Source organism: Tauraco erythrolophus, chromosome 8, assembly GCF_009769465.1.
Source record: "Tauraco erythrolophus isolate bTauEry1 chromosome 8, bTauEry1.pri, whole genome shotgun sequence".
NCBI lineage: Eukaryota > Metazoa > Chordata > Aves > Musophagiformes > Musophagidae > Tauraco > Tauraco erythrolophus.
Window position 1 is genome coordinate 40,674,562 of NC_141472.1, and position 25,000 is coordinate 40,699,561.

At 39.2% G+C, this 25,000-nt stretch overlaps 1 protein-coding gene across 7 annotated transcripts in view; it reads right to left on the reverse strand.

The window, feature by feature from the left end:
• QTMAN (queuosine-tRNA mannosyltransferase) overlaps nt 1-25,000 on the reverse strand; it is a 128,291-nt gene that overhangs the window by 35,507 nt on the left and 67,784 nt on the right. For 3 of the 7 annotated variants that reach the window (XM_086615655.1, XM_086615652.1, XM_086615654.1), the window contains exon 4: nt 745-1,104. The exons of 3 other annotated variants lie outside the window; for them this stretch is intronic. In XM_086615655.1, the coding sequence (XP_086471781.1) occupies nt 745-1,104 (360 nt within the window). The remainder of the gene's footprint in view (nt 1-744; nt 1,105-25,000) is intronic. One more of the 7 variants, XM_086615653.1, reaches the window with a different exon arrangement.

Sequence of the window (25,000 nt, forward strand, 5' to 3'; positions counted from 1 at the left end):
ATGAAGTGAACTCTAATCAGGCCACATGCAGATTAAACAAACTGCGAGGAATAAAAACTAGATTAAAATGTTCGTGCCCAATACCGGAAGATTATCAGGACATTTTACCTCTTTAAATCCTAATTTATGTAGGAGTCAAGCTAAAGTTTATATGTCTTTAGCGATTACGCGGCATGGTAGATTTTCGGCCGTTCAGAGAAGATCCAGAGATCAGGTATTTGTGTTGGGAGTTGGAAAAATACCGTTTCCCTGTTAATAACACGCTCAAACACGCTTTCTGTTTATGTAACACCAAAAGGGGAGTTTTAAAACGCAGGCAGAGGGTTAACGTCAGCTGCCCAGTGTCACCGTGTATCTTCACACTTAATCACTTGCATTAAAATAATTAAGATAATTTAAATAACATTAGATATTGTCATCTGTGGATCGCTTCGTACGAAAAGAGAGTTACCAGAATTACGCTTATCGTTTCGGCACCAAGGGGTATGTTTTTCTTGGGCAAAAAAGGGGAATCGTTAATATCCATGGTTAAAGGTCTGGTTAGCATTACTGAATTACATCTATTCAAACAAATTATTTTGAATAATCAGATGTTAGTCACGTGCCTTTTCCTTCTACGCGTGCGTGTGGTGTCAGTGCGTGTTTAGGAAATTATGTTATACTTGACAGAAGTCACAGAAACGGGATCAACCCAAATCCATAAATCTTTGGAAAGTACAGTATTTGGATTTGTTCAGCACTTACCACCTGTGAGGCCAGGCAACGTGCAAAGGTCTTTGCTGATAGTTCCGTCCACTCAAGATATTAGAGAGGTTAAAAGTCAGATGTTGCTTATCTTCTTCTTGACAAGGATTTGTACTTTCTGATGTTTCAGACTCGCTCGATCTCTCCAGTGCTGTTACTGGGGAAGGCAGCCCCTCGTGCTGTGTGGTATAAAGTCCAGGCTGGGCTTCACAAAGTCCAGATTCGTGACGTGAGGGGCTGTTTTCCATTAAAGTTCTGCTCTTCTGCTGGCCAGGCAGACCCTCCGATTGATAAGCATCTCCATTTCTTTTAACACCAATTATCTTTTCCAAACGGGCAAGCTTATGTTCTGGCATGAACCTGTTAGGAAAAGGAAGAAGAAAAAAATTAATCTATATTGCATTTATGGGGGATTTCAGTTTCTCCTGGTAATTAATTAACAGTAAATGAGATGACAAAACATGGTTGATATTTTACATCCATCCAAGCAACAACTCCACCAGCATTCGGTAAATGACACACTTCCTACATAATTTTAGTGAATACAGTACCTGTGAAATAAAATAACTCATGGTTTGCTGGCTGAAAAGTCAAAGGTCTCCACTGACCCACATCTCCACTAACGTGAGTCTAGTCTACATCTAGACTTGAGCCCAGCAAGTTGCTTCATCACAGGTCCATGAAAGCTAATGCAGAAAGACCGTTTGTTGCCTAAAAACATGGGCCACATGTGTACCATGACATGGAAGTGAGTGGTCTTACCCAGCTATCCTTGCCTATTTCTATAACGACCAACTGAAAAAATTCATCATAAATTTGAGAAAAAATCCCACACCTCGGAGTGGGGATTGAGTCGTACATCCAATCACAGGATAAAAGCAACCACTCTCGTGTTTTTTCACAGGTGTGAGTAATGAACATCAAGATGGGGAAACTGAGGCAGAGCTGCTCATGCTCTTCCTGAGGTACCACAGACAGTATCAGATGCCACTGGCTCTTCCATCTGCCGTCCACGCTGCAGAAAGCCCTTCTTGATGGCAGGATGCACTTGCACAGTCATATTGAGGCCACTGAACTCATTTTTGTAATATATGAAACGTAACGTTTTATGCAGATCTGGTTTTACTATTTGATTTAAAGTAGTAATGAATCATGGTCCGTGCCCAGGACACACTTGAATCAAGCTCCTTCATTCAAACATGACTTTTCTAAATTAACACACAGAGGACTACATGCACGGCCACCATGGGATCCTCACTCTGAACACTTGCCTGTACCTCAAGTTAATTTACCTAAACATTATTTACTTACATGCCTTTCAGTGTGATTATGGCTCTCCCAGATAAGTAGAGACATTTAAATTTCCCGTTTCCTTTTAAATGTTTACGCACTATAGCCTGTTCATTGAACTGTTTACTAAAGCCAACACTTGCTCCACTGTATCAACCTTCCTCCAGAGTTTTACTCCATCACAGCTCGTTTCTAGGCTGAGAACAAACTGCTCCAATGCCTCTTTGTCAAAACAAATATCCGTAAACACCAGAATCACCCACTTCACCCTGCAAGGGAGCACCTTTAAAAGAAAACAGACCCTTTTTCTTCAAAATCGCTACCAAAATACACACTGCGTGAGCTTCACGGCAGTTGTACTCTTGACTAATTGCTTTGACGATTTTTCTTCAAACCCCTAAATCTCTTTTCCTAAGTCAGTCACTGCATAACTATCCCATATAATGTGTATTCTTTCATTTGGCTTGCCATCCCTTGGCATATGATTTCCATGTTTATCTACATTTTCAAGCCACTGACCGCAGCACCTATGAGATCTACCTTTCTTCCACTGCTCACCATCACTCGCTGAAGCTGCTCTGTAGACACAATCAGAGAAAGTTCAATCACATTCAACAGCGTCATCCAAATCCGTTACCTATGTTATAAACACGCCAAGGTTCCCAAATGAGCCTGAGTTAAACCATTCCCGTCTCAGCGACTTAGCCACCCTCCGATTTCCAGAGCATAAAAGTATAAATTCAGCATGGCTGCATTCCATACGTATATGCTCTTCACTGTTAAATCGGTGTTTTGACAGTCTAAGCTGAATTATGGACCTAAAACTGGCTGGTGGTGGCTCCTCTGCAGTAGGGACATATCCCAATGAGGATATACTCTTATATATTTATGTCTGAGACAAGCTGAAGGAGAAACAGGTTAAGGAATTTGCCCTAAACCACCAAGTCTGTGACTGAATTGAGAGGGCTGATTTACCAAACCAGATCTAACTAACAGATTTTGAAAAATCATCGCCGTCAAGAATTGCTTGATGTGTGAGAGGTCAGACTACCTAGGCAGGCTGGATCCCTCTGTCTGTCTTTAATCTCCTGGCCAACCATCTACTCAATGCACTATTCCTATTTCTGAAGAGGTTTTCTTCTTAGTTTTCAGCTCTTATAAATCTGATCTGTCATTGCAGAATTTCTAATAATACGAGATCAAACTTCACCGATCTCTCTCTGGAATAAACTATTTAATATCCTTTATTTAAGACATGTGTGTGCAATCAATTCCGTGGTATTTACTTGTATTACACACACAGTATTCATCAACTTGACAATTTTTTAAAAGTTTTAGAACACCATTTCACTTAACAGTTTAAAAAAAAGAAAAAGAAAAGAAAAAGAAAAGATTTATTTGATGGTTAACTTTGGAACAAGTTATCTGCATTAACTTCCATTGTTTTGGCATAAAGTAGTTCTGTATATTTTACTAACAACAGTGGAGACATGATAAAGGATGTAGGCAGAGCGCCATAAACAGTTCTCACTGCAACCCACAGCGCTCGTGTAAAAGCATTAATTTTTCCGACTTTGATTGGAAAACGTCTCTGTGCTCAGCCACTTGGATTTTACTAAATACAACCATGTATAAAATGTTGTACCTGAATATAACAATTTTAACTGCCGAAAGACCATTGTAAATCATATGTAGTATAAACTTGTCCACATGATTGGAATGATATAATGGATATTGTAGTCCCTAACCAGCAGCTAATGTTCTTTATGACACTTAAATAAATGACCTGAAAATAAACTAATAACAACATGAAGTCTTCTAAACCTGTTCATGTGCATTTCCCCAATGGAGAAAGACAATGTCCAGTTAGCACATTCTTTGTGTTTACATTTTCTCCAGAATATTTTTGCTCCAGCTATTCTATTTTTCCTCTTCTAAACTCACATTAATTCTTCTTTTCTGCCACTTTCCAGACAGACTCATCTCTCCATCCAGTACCTGTCCACATAGCAGCCATTTATAACTGTCAAGAGCTTGCAGGCCTTCTACATCACCATCCAGAAGTCTAAAACCTGGAGAAAAATCAAGTGCTCCAGTGTTTTATTTGGAGCCAATATCTACTCCCACAAAGATTATCAGAGTTTCTGAAATCCTTGCCTAAATTTCAGAAGGTGCAACCTCAGAGAGTCTGGGTATGGAAGAGCAGAGCTGGGGCAGGAGCAGACATAGGCTTAGAAGGCTAGATAAAAGGAAGAAACTTTTTACAATGAGGGTGGTAAAACACTGGACCAGGTCACCCAGAGAGGTGGCAGATGCTCCATCGCTGGAAACATTCCAGGTCAGGCTGGATGGGGCTCTGAGCAACCTGATCTAGATGAAGATGTCCCTGCTCACTGCAGGGAGGTTGGACTAGATGATCTCTAAGGTCCCTTCCAACCCAAACTATTCTATCATTCTAAAAAACAAGCTAGAGAGCTACCACAGCAGATAGGTAGGATTTAGTTATCGAGAAGGATGCACCAGTTTTCTCAACCTTAGTTACAACACACACTAGTCACTTAAGAAAAATGCCACAGCATTCTATTTTTAATACGGGAGAAGGGTTTTCTTATTTCTATTAACTTGTGGTAGTGAAATCTTGTACACATGAAACTTTCCAGAAAAAACTATCATCAAAGCATAGAAATATTAACACTTTCAACAGATTCCACAAGGTACTGTCCCTTGTATTTAAAAAAACATGGAAAGTATTTTACTTTTATGCATAACTCATATATATTTAAACACTGAAAGTTCAGAACAAACAGTGAGAGATGTAGATATCTAATTTTAGTATCACGACTTGTTTTCAAAACTTTTCAAAACTATTTTTCTTTTATTTATTCAGATTTTCGAGGATCTCTGACACATTTTACAGTCAATTTTAAAACTTTATGAAGACTTTAAAAAGAGTAAGCCTTGAAAACTTTCGCTTTTTGCATAGGAGTATAGATGTTTTGTTAAAAAGATGGGTTAAAAATTCTACTAAGTTCATCCATAATAAAAATTCCATATACTAAAAGCCAGAGTTTCAGTCTAAATATTTGCCATTTTGAATAAGATTTTATTTTAAACTCCCTAATCTATTATCTATTCTCTTTTCATTTACACCATGAAACCCTGCTCTGAGGAAACCCATGGACTTCTTGAAGCAGACACGTGTGCTTTGCCCAGCTCCTACGTAACATGTTGTCATGTCACGTTGTATGTGTTCATTCGCTGCACTTCGTTTGTCCTCATGACAAATTACTTATGGGAACTGGTTTCTTTGCGTGGCACCAAGAGTCACTTTGTGCCCCATTTTATTAGAAACAACAACAACAAAAATAGGATGGAAGGGCCATGATGTCACTGCTCGATGAATACAAACCACATTAGAAAGACAACTGGAGTGCTGGTTTAGGTTAGGTTGAATTATACGGGCAAGTTCTGTGTGTTGCATACTAGTTTGAAAAGTTGTTCTTGGTGAGCAAGGATAATTTGTAAGAATGGATATAAGCTGGAAAAAAATAAAAAGAATCTGAATTAATAAAAACTGGCCCTTCTGTAACTCTAGTTACATTTGGAAGTAAAGTTAAAGAGAGCTCTGAAAGTGCGATGGATTGTATTTTTTTGTTTTCTCATTATTATATTGCCATTAAAAAGTTTAAAAATAATGAAAGGAGATAGTCATAACCAGATATATTAGAAACCTTCCCCGGGCCTCCGAGCTGGAGCACACACATTTCAGAGCTGCCGCGTTTCCTTCGTCACTGATGCACCGTCACGGCACGGCTCACAACTTGACAAACTCACTGTCTGAGAATTTCCTTTGTCTTTCTCACAATCACAAACGTCTCTTTGTTAACTGGAATATTTTTAGTAGAATTTATGTGACCTAAACCACTACTGAGGTTCTGTGATTCTAATACCTGGAGTCCATTCGGCTTATAACGGTTTTGACGGACAGTTGGTTTTGTCATTTGCAGTAACTGGGAAATCCCACTTTTGTACTTTCTTTCCTTCTTCTTCCTTGAATTTACCCTGTTCCCATGCTGAATTTGTTCCCACAATTACTACAGATACATGCAAAACTATAGTACGGTGCACACATATCACTGGCCAAGAACTGTACAAATACCAAAGCTGCACAGACATTTCTGAGCTTTTTGAAAAGTCAGAATTTTCTCCCCTCTGAGGAGGAAAAAACCCAAAAAAAGTAATGAAAGCAGTTCTTTGGAGGCCAAACTGGAACAGAGAACAACTACATTAGTAAATACTTGGGGCTTATATTCATATATAAACTTATATTTTTATATACTTTTATATTTAATGTTACGAATCACCTGATGGCAGTAAACCTGATGCATTTATATTTACCCTCTTCTCAAAAGATCGCAACAAATGACAAAACGGGGAGTCTACTCTCAGTTCAGTGATTCTTTTTCTTGATTCTTTTTCCTCCTGCAACTACTGCCACATTTTGCTCTGTTGCTGAGTGTGGTCGGGTGTCCCAAAGCTGTGCTACAGTTCAAACCTAAAAGCTCAAAAGAATATTCCCAATATTTAAAGAATCTGATATTAGGGTTTATTGAAGTTGTCACATACTTTCCGATCTTTAGCAATGGTTGTAATTCTTCATTCAGAAGAGGGAAGAGATTACTTGTCAGCAGTAATCTCTAACACAGATAATGCCATATAAATATTAGGGGCTTATAAGCATGGACAAGGATTAGGAGCAAAGAGAGAAGAGAAAGAAAACTGAACAGAGCCAAGATTAAGCACTGCGAAGGGCACGGCGAAAGAAATACAAGGTCTGTGGCTGAGCTTGTCTTCCCACAGCAGAATATATTTTTCCTGGGTAGAACAAGTAGGGTTTATACAGACTTCCCTGTCTGCAAACTGCAAGATATAGAGGTATGAAAATATTATTTGAGATGTGATTGCTTCCTGCTGTCATTATCTTCTCTCATCTCTCTTCTACAACACAGAAGAAATACAGGATAGACTCAGAGAATCACTGAGGTCAGAAGGTCTCTGGTCTGACCTGCTCAAAAAGCCCATCCAGTTGGACCAGGATGCTCAGAGCCTCATCCAGTTAAGTTTTAACTATCAAGTCCAAGGATGAAAGACTTCCTTCTAACAAATAAGCCAAAATACTGTTGTTTTTGCAACAAATTACCTGGATGCAACAACCCTTCTTACTCTAGTGATGTGCCTGATTAGCAGGCAGGATCCAGAGATGCTTCCCAAGAAGAGAGGTCGGATTCACATCAGCTCTAGGCAGTTGGTTTTGATTCAAGTGGCAACTTGGTCCCTTGGAGTGAGGCAGGAAGATGAGACAGGTTGGAGAGGAGAGATGAGAAGAATAAAGCTAGCAGAAAAGTAAAAGGGTAATTCTCAGATTCCTCACACCATAACTTCCACCTATTTTTCTGAATAATTTCTGAGCAAAAATCTCTCAATATCTAGCATCCCTATTTGATATTGCAAAAATTCCCACTTTTACTCAGCATTTACTTTTCTTTCCAATCTAGTTTCACTGTGATCCAACAACACTCATACTAGTCTATTCCCTAAAATGCCCTATCTGTACCTCAATACACAGGAGGACGGTCAAACCAACCTCTAACTTTCCCCTCAATCTAACAGTTGAATTTCTAACGTTAAGATTCCTGCTCAAGATGCACTGGAAAACCTACATCCTAACCGACCAGGCTTTCAAGTAAAGCGTTCTTCAACTCTTATTCCCCCAAATACACGGAAAGGTCCTACCTTTCAAAACACAAGCCAGCAGTGAAACCATGCAAAACAGAAGGAAAAGCAGGTGAAAGTACTCCAAAACACATATAGCCCTGAAAGTCTAAGCTTTTCCTAGTTTTGAGCCTTCTGTGCTGCTGCTCTTGTTGGACATCATTTCAGCCAGAAGCATGTTGAGCCTAATCCAGTACTTGTGGGATTATTCCATTTTGTTACATATTTACTCCTGACAAATGACTTCAACAATATCTTAAGCGCTTTAGGTCAGTTGAAATAAAAATAAAAATCAGACAGTAATTACTCTACATTTTAATACCAGAAGGGAGACTCTGGACCCACTGAAGTCAAAGGCAAAGCTCTCTTTGACTTCAAGAGAGACGGAGTTTGACCTTACATAGACTATTTCTGAATTCACATCTTCAGTTCCCTGAAATCACATCTTCAATTCCCTGAAATCCTTTAACACTAAATGTTAGAATCTGTGCAGTTATAATTTCCAAGAACATCATTCTCAACAAATGAAATGGTGATAATTCAAAAACTCCTCAGAAAGATGGTAATGAACTACGATACATATTTTATAGCGCAGATGAAAATAACTTATGCGTTATTTTGCGCAAGATATGAAAACATGAATTAATTGACAGTTCAGAAAAAGGAGTAATTTTCTCTATAATTAAACATCATGACTGTGGAGATCTGCTACACCGACACTGCAAGGCAACAGATATACTTTTGGAGCATTACGAGTCCCCTTGATAACAACTGCCAGAAATTTAGAAATTGTTGACTTAAGTTCTGCTTCTGCAGAAGTTGAAAAAAATGAATTACACCATGGGGAAAAAAGTTAGGCTCCTGAAAATTGCGAGGTTTTTAAGGTTCTTTAGGATCCTAAAGGATTGGTCATGTTCATTAGTGCTTACTTAAACAGAAAAAAAACAGCTCGGCTCTCGAGTGCTGATTTAGAAAATGCAAATTTCACCTATAGCTCCTAACAATACTGTATCTCTTCTTGCTAAACAGAATTAGAAACAGGTGTTTGAAAAACTGGTATCACACCTTAAATCATCTTGTCTTTTGTTTCTTTTTTTTTTTTTTTTAATTAAAACTAACACCAGGATCCTGTAACATACAATTTCCTGTTTTGTGGAAATACTTCTAATCAGGATACGTAGGATGGATGTCCCCTTTAAACAGGCTGTTTTGCAACATACGCAATGCAGAAGGGAGTGCTATCATAACACTTCAATAGTTAAGTGACTTTATGAGAAAAATACTTCCAAATGTTTCCTAAAACCTTCCAAACCGCACCAAAGAACATTATCGTAATATTATGTTTCTCTATGGCCTCCAATATTTAAGCTTGCTATTCTCGAAATGATACTTGGATGAAAAATATAAGTTTATGCAATGTATAAATTGTTCCTAGAAGAAATGTTGCCTTTAAAATTACTCAGTCTAGATGTCAGATATTCTATGTTTTCAATAGTTTTGCCGTATTAATTGAACAAATAGTAGGCTGGTGCTTTGGGCTGCATGTGGATAGTCTGTATTTTAAAACTGAGCAGTCGCCGTGTGATCTTATTCACAGCAAATACTGAAAACAATAACTGTCCTCACCGATTACATCTCGAGTTACTCTTAATAGATATCCATATTTCTTGCGCAGTATACACAACCCACATAAACTGTATACCATATATCAATAACATATTCCAGCGAATTCGCCATCAAAGAGTTGGTTTATAGTGGGTTTTCATTTGACTCAGGGTTGTAATGTTCTGTGCAAGCATAAGCTAACCATTTCAGCGATCGTGCCAGCAAGCTGCTTTTTGGCAGATTATTGGCAGTACACATTGGCAGCAAACTAGTGCAACTAAGCCCTTCTTATAACTTACAGGTAAATAATGATTTTAATAAATTTATGTAAAATGTTCCACTTGCTCACATCTGCTTTTGATAATTCACTCGACCGCGCAAACGCAAACTTCAGTGTGTTTCTCAGGAAAACACATATTTCACCTTAATTATTTAACACTTTCCCAGGTACACCAAGAAATAAATAAGCAGTGAAGCCTACTTTCACACGGAGGTTTAACTGAAGAAAGTTTTATCTGGAAAAGCTGGAGAAATTCATTAAAAATAATAATTGTATACAGAGAAAAATCTAAAATACGTTTTGTCATCAATACAACATTCAAATAATAAGAAAAACACAGGGATATTGTAGAGTTATCTCAGCCACAGGGCATCCGAATCAGACGGTCAAGTCAACTGCCTCTGGCCCTGAGGACCGTGGGGTAAACGCAGAGACTTTGACCTCCGTTTGAAAATGTGTTACTGCACTAGATTTATTTGCACTTTTTTGGCACTACAACTGAAGCTTCTATGTGTTTGCATCTCAGCTAGGCAGTGTGGTTTAGAGGAAACTCTGGAGTTTCAATCCCAACTTTGCCAGTGGGTCAGTGTCTTATTGTCCAAACACCAAAAGTCTCTCTCCACCTCTAGAACTAGAACGGCAGTAGCTCTCTGCTCTAAAAAAATCACGTTTTTTGTCATAAAGCTCTCAAAAATAGTAGTGTCATTAAAGGGGAAAGAACACCCCAAAAACTCAGACTCCCCTTTTCTGGTATAAATCAGGATGACAGTGATGCTGATTTAAGATCGCTGAAAATCTGCCCTTCAGCATCCGGGTACCAGAAAGCCATGTGAGCTCATCACGGGGGCTCCTCAGGGAGCCTGCGCTGCCAAAGTCCTGGAAAACATGTGGCCCATCATTGAGCTACCTATCATATTAAAGACTGTAAAACAAGAACAGGAATAGGCAGGTTTTTGTTGGAAAACGGAGAAAACAGTATCAATATAAACAGCACTGTTACCTTTACAGCTGGCAGTTACCAGCATGGTGATGTATCTGCATGAGGACAGCAGGAAAGATGGTGTCTGCTCCGTAAGGTGACACAGACATGTGAACAGCTTGAGCAAACACCTGCTCTGTAGCAGGACATGGTCATCTTGAACATTACTGCACTAAATATATTATTAAAAAAATAATAAAAATCAGAAGCCTTAGAGACACAAAGAGCTTGACCACGACTGTTCAGCCCAAGGCTTTGCTTCTACAACTCTGAACATTGGTCGTGTAGATCACAGAATGGTTTGGGTTGGAAGGGACCTTCAAGACCATCTAGTTCCAACCCTCCTGCCATGGGCAGGGGCACCTTCCACTAGATCAGGCTGCTCAAAGCCTCATCCAACCTGGCCTTGAACACTTCCAGGGATAAGGCAGCCACAACTTCTCTGGGCAACCTGTTCCAGTGCCTCACCACCCTCAGAGTGAAGAAGATACACCCAAAAATATCATGGAAAGCAGTACTCTCAGTATGGTACTTTGAGATTTCTATTGAAATAGGTCAAAAGGTGAAAGACAGACCAGCACAAGGGAATTTAAGGCAAATAACAAAATCAAAATAAAAGCATTTAATAACACCAAGGAGACGTTTCTTCAGTTCTTCCCTCCTCCTAAGTTCAAGTCACCACTTCTCACGACACCGATTCTCCGACCCGCTATGCTCTACCTGGTGACAACTACTGCCAGCTGCCCCCGTGCTCCTCATGTCCCCCAAACCCAAGCCCTGGGAGCAGCAACATGTTCAGTTTGTTGAACGTGTAACTGTAATTAAGGGAAGTTACATACTTCAAAGGGTTTTACATAGTGAGCATCCATGTCAGTTCTGCTTGAGGATACATCTCCAAGTCCTATTAAATAATTGTTTTAAATGGGGCCTTTAATGAGTAGGGAACAACTATTAAGCATCAGATTTTATTTGTGCCCATATCAGCCGAGAATTTGCTTGCTGGTTTTGAGCATATATTCATTTATGAAGTCAGCAGTTTAGGATTCTGTAAGGCTTGGCAACACGGTTAAAACTCAGTGAATTCTTGTTGAGATCTATTGGACGTGCTGGTGAAACTCGCTGTTGCTATAGTGGACTTGCTTTTAATTTGATCTGTTTCAAGGATTCGGTATCCTTCCAGCACGTTAGAAACCTAAGGGCATACATTTGTATTGTTTAAAGGCAGGAAATTCTGTGAACTGAAATGAGAACATATCCCTTTTGCCTTTATGGACTTTTGTTGTTTTCTCTTCCTTTTAGGGTTTTGGAAACAAAACCAGTGAAAGCTGAAAGTTTGAACAATAGCAAATTACTTTCAAGGAAAAAAAAAAGTAAAATACTAAGCATACTTTTATAGCTTTATTCATACACTTTGTATATATGTAAATTGGACTTATCCAGGCATCAGAAAATACTATTTGCAGCAGGGCCTTAGACTGCAACAGGATCATACTGGTTTTGTCAAAAAAGACTGTGGACTTTGCTGTTTTACTTTATTATTATTCCTTTACTACCTTGTATTAACTCGTACCCCACTGACTTCACGACAGAACCTATTTGTTTCATGCTAACCACAGAACTGGGGCAATTGCATTTTTATTTTAAGAAGAAAAACTATGAATCTTTGTAGCTCTTTCACTTAAACTCCTTGTCTGAAGAGTCCCAGATCCTTCTTTTAACTGATGCAAAGGGTTAAGTCTGAATTCAGGGACCACTGACACTGTACGGACATAAGAAACAAGAACTGGAGAAAGACGAACGGGGACACATATTCTGCCAAAATTAAGAGTTGGACAGATCCCACCTTTTAGACAATTACAGCATCAAATTTTCTTACAGCAGCTCGGTACTAATTAGCAGGAGGACTGGAGGCAGAGTGGCTGTAGTAGCACCAATACCTGATCTCAGGAGGATGCATTAATCCTAGTGCAGTACCACAGAAATATGCCCCACGCTGCTTTTGGTGCTCAAACTAGCTTGGTTAGATCAAAGTACCTTTATGGCACATGATGAATTATACTGTACTACTTTATAAGAACAGAGTTATAGGTTCGAGCCACGGTTATGGCTCTCAGGAACACTCCCCCACCATGACAGACAACAGAGATCCAACTAAGTCTGCAAAAAAACTTGCTGGAGGACAGCTCATGGCAGCAACCTCAACTGCAGCCATTTCAGCAAGAGCCTAAACACTCCCCCAGCACTCACCCAGCAGTGCTCCTTGCATAGGCTGTAGAACAAGCTGACTGTTCCTATCTAATAAGCTTAATAGCTAAATATAAATTACCGTAGGACGTAAAGCTTGAGAGAGACACTTGACACCCAAGATACTGCTTGGCCACGAGATCTCTCCCAGCTCGCATTTCTTCACACTCGCTAATCCCTCTTCCTGGACAGCAGCAATTATGACATTGGTGAACTGCTGGACTTTGGTTTATTTGCTTTCATTTGGCACAGTGCTTTGTGCCCATCTCGTCTACTCTTGGAGGTTACAACCACCAAAGCAGGGATCACAATGAGACACCATCAATCATCACAATAAATACAGCTCAGCTGTTTCCATGCAGTCGAAGCCTTTGGTGGAGAAGAATCTTAATAGAGGTTTGAAAGAGCATGAAGAAGCAGCTTTACTTTAAGTGCTCGCAATAATGACTTCCAAAGAAACACTCCTGACCATCACACCCGGGGACTAAAGAGCTGAAAGGTACTCATGTTCATCTGTGGATCATCCATCTTGTAGATCTCAATATATTAAGCAAAGGGGATCCATAACTACTAGCTGTAATACTTCTACAGTCTTTCCTGCAGAGGTGGGCAATGAAGAGAAAGGCTTGGTTGCCACACCAGATATCAAAGGGTACATCACCTCCTGAAAGAAAAAGTGGGGATCCAAAACCTAGCACCTATGATAACCACAATTAGTCCAATTAATCTTGAGGTCCTACGTTCTCTCTTAGAGTACACCAATTTAACAGTTTTGCCCAAGTGGTCAAAGAACATTATCTTTGAATATATGATGTAAACGTTTGTATGCTGCTACATTTCAACATACGTATGCACAACTGACCATAAGCCACCGGTTTACAGGTCCCACTTACTTTATTCTTGGTTCTTCTGAAAATGTAGTTAAAGACTCTGAGGGCAAAAATTACAACTAAGTTCATGAACTACACAAAAAAATTGGCTGTGACATCATTTATTAAAAGTTATGATAGACTAGAAGGTCCAACTAAAAGGAGCAGATGCACTGTTTGCTAAGTTGTAGCTGCAGACAGAGTTTTTTGTGCCAAGATCAAAAGAACAAGGTGTTCATATAAATGGCATTTTATTTTCATCCTATTATTCTATATGAGCTCTAGGAGACATCAAAGGAAAAAGTACCCAGGTTTCACTATTAACACTTAACATAGCTCCAGTCGGAAAATCCTTTCCAGATTGCTAGTGCAATTTAAAGCCCAGCACATTTTTGTTGTTCTGTCGGGTAATATACCTGAAGGCACGGTTTTGATTCCTTGACCACCTTTTCCATTGTGGAAAATTGCTTCTGATATATGTAATTTCAGTTATTTTCGTTTTTATGACACTAACCCCCCGCCACCCTAGCTTGGGGGATTACGCTGGTTTGGGTTGTAACCCCCCCATCCCTGAGAGATGGGCTGCCCTGAAGTAGCCACGATATATTACCCACTGCATACGACCGTCAGGAAATTCAATCCTGTCGGAGTCGAGCACTGGAGTCTGGTTCAGCCCCTGCCAATGGCAGTTCCACTGGAAGCAAAGCATACCAGCTTCAACCGAGTATGTAAACAAACCTAATGGGCCTTTAAAATATGTAAAGGTTCCTCCTGATAGCTGGCAAGAAGAAACGTGCTTTAATATGTTGTATTGCTTATTATGACATTACCCAGGACTACTACTATTAATTAATGGGTCTATTGCCTCTCTTAGAACCCAGCAATGTTGCATAAAGAACAATAATAATATACTGTACTTCTTACAAAGCCAAAGTGTGCTAACTAATTTTAATATTCATGCTTTCTTTGACTGTAAGCTTCTCCTTGATGATGCAAGTAATTTAGGGCTGAAATTTCAGAATATCACAGTGAATTTCCTTGACTTAAAAAGACTGCAGAAAATAACAGGTATAGCTTATCAGTCTACCTTTGGCAAAATCGGCGATCGAGGAATCATAAGGAAAAAAAAAAAAAAAGAGTGCATATGCCCTTCTTCCCTGCCTTGCCTCCCCCTCCCCACTTGCTATGAAAGCAGTCATGTTACAAAGTCTTTCCAAAGTTTATTCTAAATGCCAAAAAGTGGGCACCGATCCCACATGAGCTGGCTCAATTACGGCCCACCATCTTGAACGTATTCATTTTACCCAACTTGGCTCCAGGAGGGGTTTTGTTTTCGGGGTTGGGTTTTTCATTTTTGACTTTTCCCTAATAACAGTAGATCGCACATAGGCGAGGAGATGGTGAGCCATCACTCTGGGAACCTGCACAGTCAATGCTAAACACATGCAGGTGAGCTGTGGCCTAGAGAGAACGTTACAATTATGGGTTAAACGAGACAAAACTCCTCGTGCACAGTCAGAACATGTTCATATTACAGACAGCAGCCAGCTGGCTATAAATCCAAGAAGTAAGCTGGAAAGCTTCAGAGTTTAAATGGATGAATACAGATATAAATGGAAGAATAGTGGTTTGTCGCCATATGAACAGCTTTTAACTGAGGGATTGCTCTTACAAGGGTTTTCCAAAAGAGTAACCTTGTTGAGATGACAAAAAGAATATATATGATGATTGGGATATTCCACGTATTTATATTTTCTATTGTTTTGCGACAGAGAAGTCTGATTCAGCGTGTCTGAACAATTATAATGTGGCTTTACATACAGGTGTTCCCAGTGAACAGGGACACAAGTTCTTTAATAATATCTCTGCAGCTGATGATCCATAAACAGGATTTCTCTGTTAATTTATTTCAGATTCAAATTACCACGAGCTGAGCTGTGAGAAGCCATGAACCACTTTTCTTGCCATATTTTCAGCTTGAAGTAATGTATACTACAGCCTTCTCTACTCCCTCTGTATGAATTACTGACCCCATGGCCAACGATCCTACCTGGGCACAAAACCACCAGACCACCTTGAGGCTGCTTAAACCAATACCTTCCTGGCAGGCACAAAGGATGAGAGAAGCATTTTTGAGACTTTCTTCTCTTTTTATTAAATAATGATGACTAGCAGAACCTCCTGGAATATAGATCTAAGACACGTCCTGATAGGTTTTCCTAAATGGATGAATCTGAACAACTTTCTAGAAGGCTAATTACCCCCCTTGAACATTTTGGGATCTTACCAAGATAAACACTTGCTTCTTCTCCACTCCGCCTAAGGCAGATGTAATTCCCTCTTGAATCCAAAAGTAGAGCTTAGGTTCTTACCAACTCTGGTATCAGATAAACTTTAAAGATAAAAAGGAACTTCGCATCCATAAACTACGTTTATATTCATTTATATGTTATATATACAATATGTAAGTGTATATGTGTGTAGATATATCAAAAAATAATCTTTACGAAACTTTTTTGATGTTTAAAAGTGGCTGTAAGCTCACGGTTTTGATGTACTCACTGTTGACAGAATCACATGGAAACTGTAGGAAGACTGATAACGAGTTTGCTCCCCAAAACCTTTCTCCTATGCCTCTGAACCGACTGAATGGGAACTCAGAGGGAAAAGAACAAAGATTTGCTGTTCTTTACAGTCACGCAACGAAAGTGTAGGTTAAGTACAGGAAGTATTTGCAGATTTCAGATATTTTGTGGACCTTTGTTGCTTTTCCTTGCATTCAGATCTAATCTCAGCCCCAGCACAGAGCTGGACTTTCATGTTCTTTAGTCCCTCACTAACAGAAAACTCAGCCCACTGTGACACTTAGGAAAAGTGGACTCAAGACACAAATTTTTACTTCAGCTCTTTGTAGTCATTTATTCCTGCTCATTCATTAAAGAAAAATGTTTCACCAAGAAGAGAAGGCTTACAATTTTACTGCTGAATAAATCCATAAAAATATTTAATGTATATTCATAGTAGAACATGCCTACAGACTGGAAAGATATAGTTATAAATTTCAGAAGGAGTTTGGATAGACAATTGGGTGTTCCACACTCAACATTTCCCAATCAGGTGATCTTTAAGCCTCTTGTATACAAAAAAAAATTGAGAATTTAAAAAAAAAAAAAAATTCTGACACTAAATACGTATAGACCTTCAAAACGCTCAAGTTACCATTAATAACTACTAGAATATTTTTAGAAGGTCCTTCAAACAGAAGGGTAGTATTCTCACTACAATTTTGAACAAGCAACAAATTGTGCTTGGTTTCTTAGCTCTAATCAAGCATCAATTTTGGATTATTTGTCTGAAGTCAGAATTCTTAAAATAAGCCAGTTTTTATAGAATCAACTTCTGGGAAAAAAATCCCTTCCACAATTCGAATGTAATCAGCTATTCTAATATAATTGGCTCTGATTTGGAGGTAAGGTACATGATTGTGTATATAAGGAGGGCTGTATGATTAATTCAAGAGGTGTTCCATCAGTACTCACGTGAATAAGCATAAACACCCCAACATCGTTTTAATTTTATTATGTTGCTGTGTCACCTTTGCTTCTCAGACTTTTTTGTACTACCATCAGCATTTGATCTTGCACATCTTTTCCTATTGTCTCTGTTACCCAGACCCTTTTTCCCCTTCCTCTCTAAATCAAATGTTTCCTTACTTCAGGAAGGCATTGCATCCTAGTTATATCACACATTCATATTTTATTATGCTCTTCCTGGGCATATAGAAAGACCATTGCATCAGTCATGTGAAATGCTGAGCACTTTCCTATCACAGTGGCTCATAGCATGATGGGCAACTCAAATATCAAATTTGTCAATCAGCAATATTTGGCATTAAAAATAGTTCTGAATATGAACATGAAAATATCTGGCTGTCAGATATTCAGAAGTGTTATATGCCAGAACAGCATTAAGGAAACTTCCAGCTCCTACAAGAGCATTCAGCTAATTCTTGATGGATCATCTGTACCTTCGGGTGCTTTCTGGAAGCACGTTCCTCCTTTCCCTTTATTGTCCTTTCTGGAGAAAACAGGAGATGAAACTCTCACTAGAAAGTAATAAAACCATTAACCTCTAAGCACCTTGGATTTTGGTAAACAGTGAGATCACTAGAAATCCTAGCTTCTGCATATGAATTAGAGGAGAATAATGGGACTGAGCAAGAAGTCATGGACTGCGTTCATCAATATGTGCCTTTTATGTAAACTAGATTGTTAATTGAGAAGCAGTTTTCAGAGTCTCTTAAGAGGCAATCACCTTAAGATTAATCAAAGTACTGTTTTGTTGTTGTTTTTTTAATGGAGGATGTGCTCCTTTGGACGTTCAGAAAATTGCTTGGAGCAGAGACCGCTGCAGCCAAAGGCTTTGGAGTTTGTGTCTCAGAGCCCATCTCCCCCATGGTAGGATGGTGCTGGCAAGGTGAGCGACCGCTGATGGCTCTGCTCACTCCATCACCCGATAGCGAGTGACACGCGTTATTCCCTGGCTGATGTCACTGAACAACAGCAGGAGTAAATACATGTCCACCAACAGCAAATGGACCTGGCTAAAGGGCAGGAAGACATGGGGACAACGGGTCTGTTGAGGCTTGAGATGAGGGCAGGTGACACCCTACAGGACCTACGGATGAAGAAGAGGCTCAGCATTAATATGACCTACGTAGGCAGGACCATGCGGTTGACATCATTGCATGGGGTCATACAAAGCAACCATGATGGCTGGGGTCTGCTCACCAGCCACTGCATGAGGTCACAGTCCCATAAACAACAGAATTTGAGCTCCCTTTTGTCAGCTGATCATCACCATCCCTTTAGTTTTCAAGTATTTCTGTTCCTATTTACCTCCGGTCTGCCCTGTTTGTAATTCCTACTAAAGCTACCTCCATGTGGTACATGGAGCAAAGTCTTCGTGAACAATTTTGTATTTCTTTTTTTCTAAGTGCCCCTCCTTAAAAATATTCCTTAACTTGTTCAGTGACTAGCAATGACTCATTAAAAAAATAAATCTCAGAATAACAACACAATGACAGATATCAAAGGTGAAAATTGGCAACTATTTTGCACTCAAACAGCCTGAAAACATCTTCAAATAGCACTTACAGAAAAGGTCTGTATTTGTCTAAGGATGTATTTCCTTAACGTTTTTTGATCAATTTATTTCAGCAAGAATGACCAACTTAAATTTTTCAGTGTCTTCAAGGACCTTATTTCATAAATTTGTATAAAAGGCAGAAAAGTATATATAAATGTCTAAAAAGCAGTCAAGAATATGTGCAGGAGTTTTTGTGGAAATAGTGCAATTAGATTTAAGATACCAAACACTCAAATTACTTCTGACATTTGGTCTGAGCCGCTTTTGAATTTGCACCTATGAACAATAAAAAAAACCCCAACACAAACTGTTCTGAAGGAGACTGATTATTTCCTTTGCAATATTTTACCACAGAGCCATTATTTTCTCTTTCTACCAGATCTGACAGCTATTCAAATGCACGGGTTTTGCTGCACACTAAACTAGAAACATGATCTCTACTTGGAAACTCCTCTCAAAAATATTTTCTTCTGTCAATTCTCAGTAACTGCATTCAACAACAAGCGTTGACTATTGAACTTTTAAAGTATCAATGTTCAGTCGTCTTCCTGAGTTTACATACTGCAGCTGCAGGGAAGAAAGATGCTGAAAGACTGTGATCTCTCCCCATAGTTAAGATGTTTATCATAACCTTTTGTGATATTTAATTGGCACTGCTTTCTCCTCCTTCACTTCCAAATGGATGAGTCACAGACTCGGTCTTCCAGGAACCAACCACTTTAGCTGTTTTCTGCATTTCCTTCAGCTCTTCCTCAACCGCAGCCAGCCCTCTGCTTGACCCCACCTTTAATAGATGTTCAACTGGAGAGTCTCAGCTAAAATGTGCATTAAGCCTCTGTATTAAGCCTGTGTATTAAGAAGAGAATGACTAACCGACACCTAAAACCTAGAGTTACGACAACAAGCTTGCCAAACCGTCCCGCAGCCACTGCGGCTTGTTCGCAGGCTGGAGTGAAGAAGAGTCACTGCTGAAGAAGGTGAAACTGTCAGATTTCTTCACTTTCTTATTCAATAATAATGCAATGCGTACTCTGGCACTCTGAGTTATGCACAGGATGTTAATCACAGATTAATGCAAAACTAGAGGTGTATAGTCTACATTGGGTACTCTCCATCATAATTCATGAAATCATATCGAATCTAAACCTACTCTCTGTCAGTTTAAAGCCATTGTCCCTTGTCCTATCACTACATGCCCTTGTAAAAAAGTCCCTCTCCAGCTTTCCTGTAGGCCCCTTTAAGTGCTGGTAGACCGTTCTAAGATCTCTCCAGAACCTTCTCTTCTGCAGGCTGAACAACCCCAACTCTCTCAGCCTGTCTTCATAGAAGAAGTGCTCCCGCTGTCTTAATCATTATAAATTAATTTTATGTTACAACTTGCAAAAAACTCAATCAGCAACCCAACAGTCCACAAAAGAGAAACAACTAATCAGCTGGTCATTCTGTTCAACCTGCCATGCCTGGACTTCTCCCCCCACCTCTTCTGCAATGCTCCTGGATCACCTGCGAGCTTCAACATATGGACACAAGAAGTCTCACTGATGCTGAGGTCGGTTTGAACACTCGCATTTATTCAGGTTATACACACACATTAAAGCACCTTCTTGAAAAGTATCTCACTGTATTGCTGGACCTGTATTTCTGTGAATATAGAATGCTGAGCTAAACTCTATCTTGGATACAATCCTATGAAAGAAAGATGGCATCTTATAAAGCATAAAAGTCTGTAAGATGCTGTCACTTGCATTAAGTAAATTCCAGGTACACATTTGAATTCTGTGGCCCTTTGAGGGCCTACAAAACCTACCAGGACATCCATGAGTCTAACCCAAGAGCCTACCCTGAACATCCAACCAGATGAGAAGCAGTGCTTTGTTTTGTTACACAGACATCGGATGGTCCCAGGCAGTGAACATCAACAAATAAGGTTCTGGGGAAAAACCAATTACAGTTTTTGTATTAGAAGTAGAAAAAGGTGGCTGAAAAAAAACGCCCACGTCTCAGAACACACTAAGCATTTACAGAGAAAAGCAAAGAGTGGAAAGGTCAGTGATAAATTCTACTGTCACTCCAACAGAAACATGGGAAAGGGCTTCATATGATCTCAGATGTGACTGAGGGTCACATCAGGACACAGAAGGAAGCAACAGATGACAGAGATGGCTATTTCAAAAGGTCTGCAGTTCTTCGACATTGAATTTATACTTAGATGCACAGAGTGAAAAGTGTAACAATTAACTTCCTGAGTTAACATCATCAGGGGAAAAAATGCAATGAACAAACGGAAATCTAGCGTCTGGGAGGGAACCTGAATATAGAATTTTCTGAATCAGCCACATGAATGAAAAGGGCTGAAGCTACACCCAAGGAAAAGGCAGATGATCCTCAAAATAGAGAAAACAACCTTGGAATATTTTCCTGAAATGACTATCTCATTCTTCCAGCAGCACCTGCCACTAAACCATGGTTGGACTCCATGATAGAATCATAGAATCCTAGAATGGTTTGAGTTGGAAGGGACCTCAAAGATCATCTAGTTCCAACCCCCCTGCCATGGGCAGGGACATCCTCCACTACACCAGGTTGCCCAAAGCCTCATCCAACCTGGCCTTGAACACTTCCAGGGATGGGGCATCTACAACTTCTCTGGGCAACCTGTTCAAGCCTCACCACCCTCAGAGTGAAAAATTTATATCCAATCGAAATCTCCCCTCTTTCAGTTTAAAGCCATTACCTCTTAGAATCAAATAATCTTCAAGGTCTTTTCCAACCTAAATGATTCTATGATTTACCCATCCAACCTATGACGTTGGAGCCCTTCCAAATATACACTGATCAGGGATTATTAAATTATTATTATTCTCAATGTGACTATCCTTCACAAAAAAAGAACTGTTTATTTCAGCAGCTCAGTTTTTTTTTTAATATAGGTATATATATACATATACACACACCTATCCCATGTGTGCATATATAAATACATATAGGGGAGATATTCTGAGAAGGAAACCATGGAATCATTTCTAGCACCTATGAACAACTTCCAAACCTAAACTTTTGAGCTCCTAATGCAAAGCTTGTCTATTTAACTGCTTTTTAAGAAAGACTTAAAATAATTTAAACATTCATCTTTTTTTTTTTGCACATTAAGACCCTTACAAAACCCCAGCTACTTCACTGATCTTGGGCAGATTCTCATGGAGATGTGGTAGAACACCATGATTGTAGCTGTCTAAAATCAGCTACAAAGAAAAGGTTTATTCTCTCCTTTCTGAAGTTATTCAAGAGCAGAAAACACCCAGGCAGCGATCCCTAAGCTTTTTTATCTCAGTTCTGTCACAAATGGCAGAAGTAACTCCTGGTTGTGTATCAGTTTGAAGTGGCTTCAGTGCCACCATGAAGGACCTCTCACCTAATGGCCAAGACAGACGCAGGAAGCCTCCTGGTCCCAGCTCTCCTGTTCAGTAGCTATTACCATTTTCAGCAGTCCCTTGACTTCTCTGTCCAAAATAGCTGGTTATTTTTCCCTGTTGCCAAGACCAGTGGTACCTGATCTACTTCTGTGGCTTCCCAATTTTACTGTAGCACAACCAATGGCAACAATAAAAAAAAATCTTTTTTTTTCCAGAGTAATACAATAAAAAAATCCAAGCTTTAAGGAAAAAAAAAAAGTTTCTCCTAGATATAGTGTTTACAAAGAGCAGAAGAAAATGCTATTTTTAAAATTCTGGGAATGCAGTCCTTAACTCAAAATAGTTCCAGAATTATTTGCCATTCGTTATCCATTACAATTCAGAACCTGTGTCTAACTTGGAAATTCAATACGTTTACTCTGAGTTTTATAGTATACTAAGTGGTTTCATTACTTTTTACAGGAAGTAATACAGAATTATTTGTAGATTCAGTAATGGAACCAGTAAGTCAACGATCCTCAGTTTCTGAAGTTCTCTAGTTATCCTGAAATAATAAAAATACATCAAGACAGCAGCAAGGAAGTAAGTGGACAGTTCTCTACAGCATCTCAACAATAAACCAGCAGAACCAGAATGTTCAAAACCTAAATTGAATGGCAGCATGATTGCAGTGGTTCCAGTTATGTTAATTAGGCTGAATTCATGGTTCATTGATGCTGCAATTATGCTGCAAAGAAATGCTGCAAGCATGCTATCTCATCCTCCTGCAGCCTGCTGAGTATGCTGCCATTATTGTTCTGGTGGCAAAAATCTGAAGAGATAACACGTAGGAATCACATTTGTACTTGTACCACACCGTTTGCAAAGACACCACTAAATGGCCGCATTTTGATACTTTCTTCTTTTTCAGGTTCAACAGGAAAAACAGCTTTCCAAGTTCATCGGCCGTTTTTTAAGCGCACTTCACTTTGCCAACTTGCACACTAAGCACACAAATTAGAAGCCTTATGAGCCCCGTTTCAACCACGGGGTAAGTAAAGGAGGTGAAGAGTTTTGCCCAGAGTTATGTACCTCTTCAGCAGAAAGAGAACCTGAATCTCTCTCACCTTCTTTTAATGACATCTCCTGATTGACCGCTGTGGATAGGATGGACATGCCACCCGAAATGCAAAACCTTCTGCTGTGAAAGATGGTTTCAAGAAGTGGCAGGTTTGTTTTCAGTGATTCCCTTCGCCCAGGGCTCCGGCCCATGTATCGGTAGGAAGAAGGTCTGCAGAGACTCACGCAGCTGTGCAAAGGTTCTGTCAGCTTGTCTGAAACTTGATTTCTCAGATCTTCAGCAGATGACAATTACAGCCAACTAAACCAAACGCATAATCACTTTGTGATACGAGAAAGTAACCAAACCATCGATGATAAATTAATCTGACGACCAAATTTATTTTTTAACCAGAAGCATATTTAAATCTACATGCTTGCTATTTTCTTTGCTATTTACCTTAGTATCTAACTATGGTTAGATAGTTGTATCTAAAATCTACAACTTTGCTATTATTTTCTTTGCATTTACCTTAGTATCTAACTATTGTTAAGTGTTCTCCTGATAATTAAAAATACATTAAATATACCAACAGATGTCTACACACGATGAACATTAGAGTTGAATTAATATCTTGACATCAATTTTGAAATTCAGATTTTTTAAAAATAAACTATAATATTGCTACATTTACTCCAAGAAAGTTGAATGCAATGCTTAATTCAGCAACGTCGAACTTCTAAAGTTACTTTTTCCTTATTCTCCAAGAATTTTTTTTGTAAGTGAAGGCTTTGTTGGCTGTTCCTTGGCAATAATAGGTTAAGAAGACCTTCATGATACCAAAGGAATGAATAAATAAACCGTGCAAGGACTAAAGCAGAATATTTAAACTCATATACACCAGCCCCCTGCATTTACATGCACGTTGCACAAGGATTTCAGTGAGGCATCCTGTGAAATAAAGAGGGGCAAACGGGCATGGTACTCCCAAGTAACTAGAGAAGACATATGAAGAGTTGAATATGTTGACCTGCAATGAGAAGGAAATACTTCACCACGGTAGCAGCTCCTTCTCTAAACAGGTAAGGCGTTCTCACCCTTCAAAAGAAGTTTTCAAAGCTTTCCAGTTTCTACTGGGTCGAGGAGGCAGCGATGGAGGAAGATGATTTTTCAAGCAAGCAGTCAGTCTGATTTTTTAAAGAATGGCTCTATTTGGAAAACCATCCCCTTCAGAAAACACATTTTCCAATGCTTTTATTCCCAGAGAAATGTTATGTGGAGGAATCAGGTGTCTAAACAGAAGCTAGGTCGATGCATATCTCCGAAGAACTAAGTATCCTTAGAGCCTAATTTCCAGATTCACAATTGACTTTAGTGCTTAGAAGTTAAAGTCTCATTAAAAACCAATGGTGCCTAAGCATTAAAAAAAAAAAAAAATTAAGCAGACTTTCAAAAAAAATTTGATACCAGCCACTTCAAAGCTGGCTCTCCAAACTCTGGGATGATTGAGTTTCCATAATACAATTATGGTTGTAATGGAGCTGGATTGAAAGCTAGGTTCAGTTTTCAAACAGTCTCCCCAAAACAGTTGCAGATGATGCGTATTTTAGCTTTCTG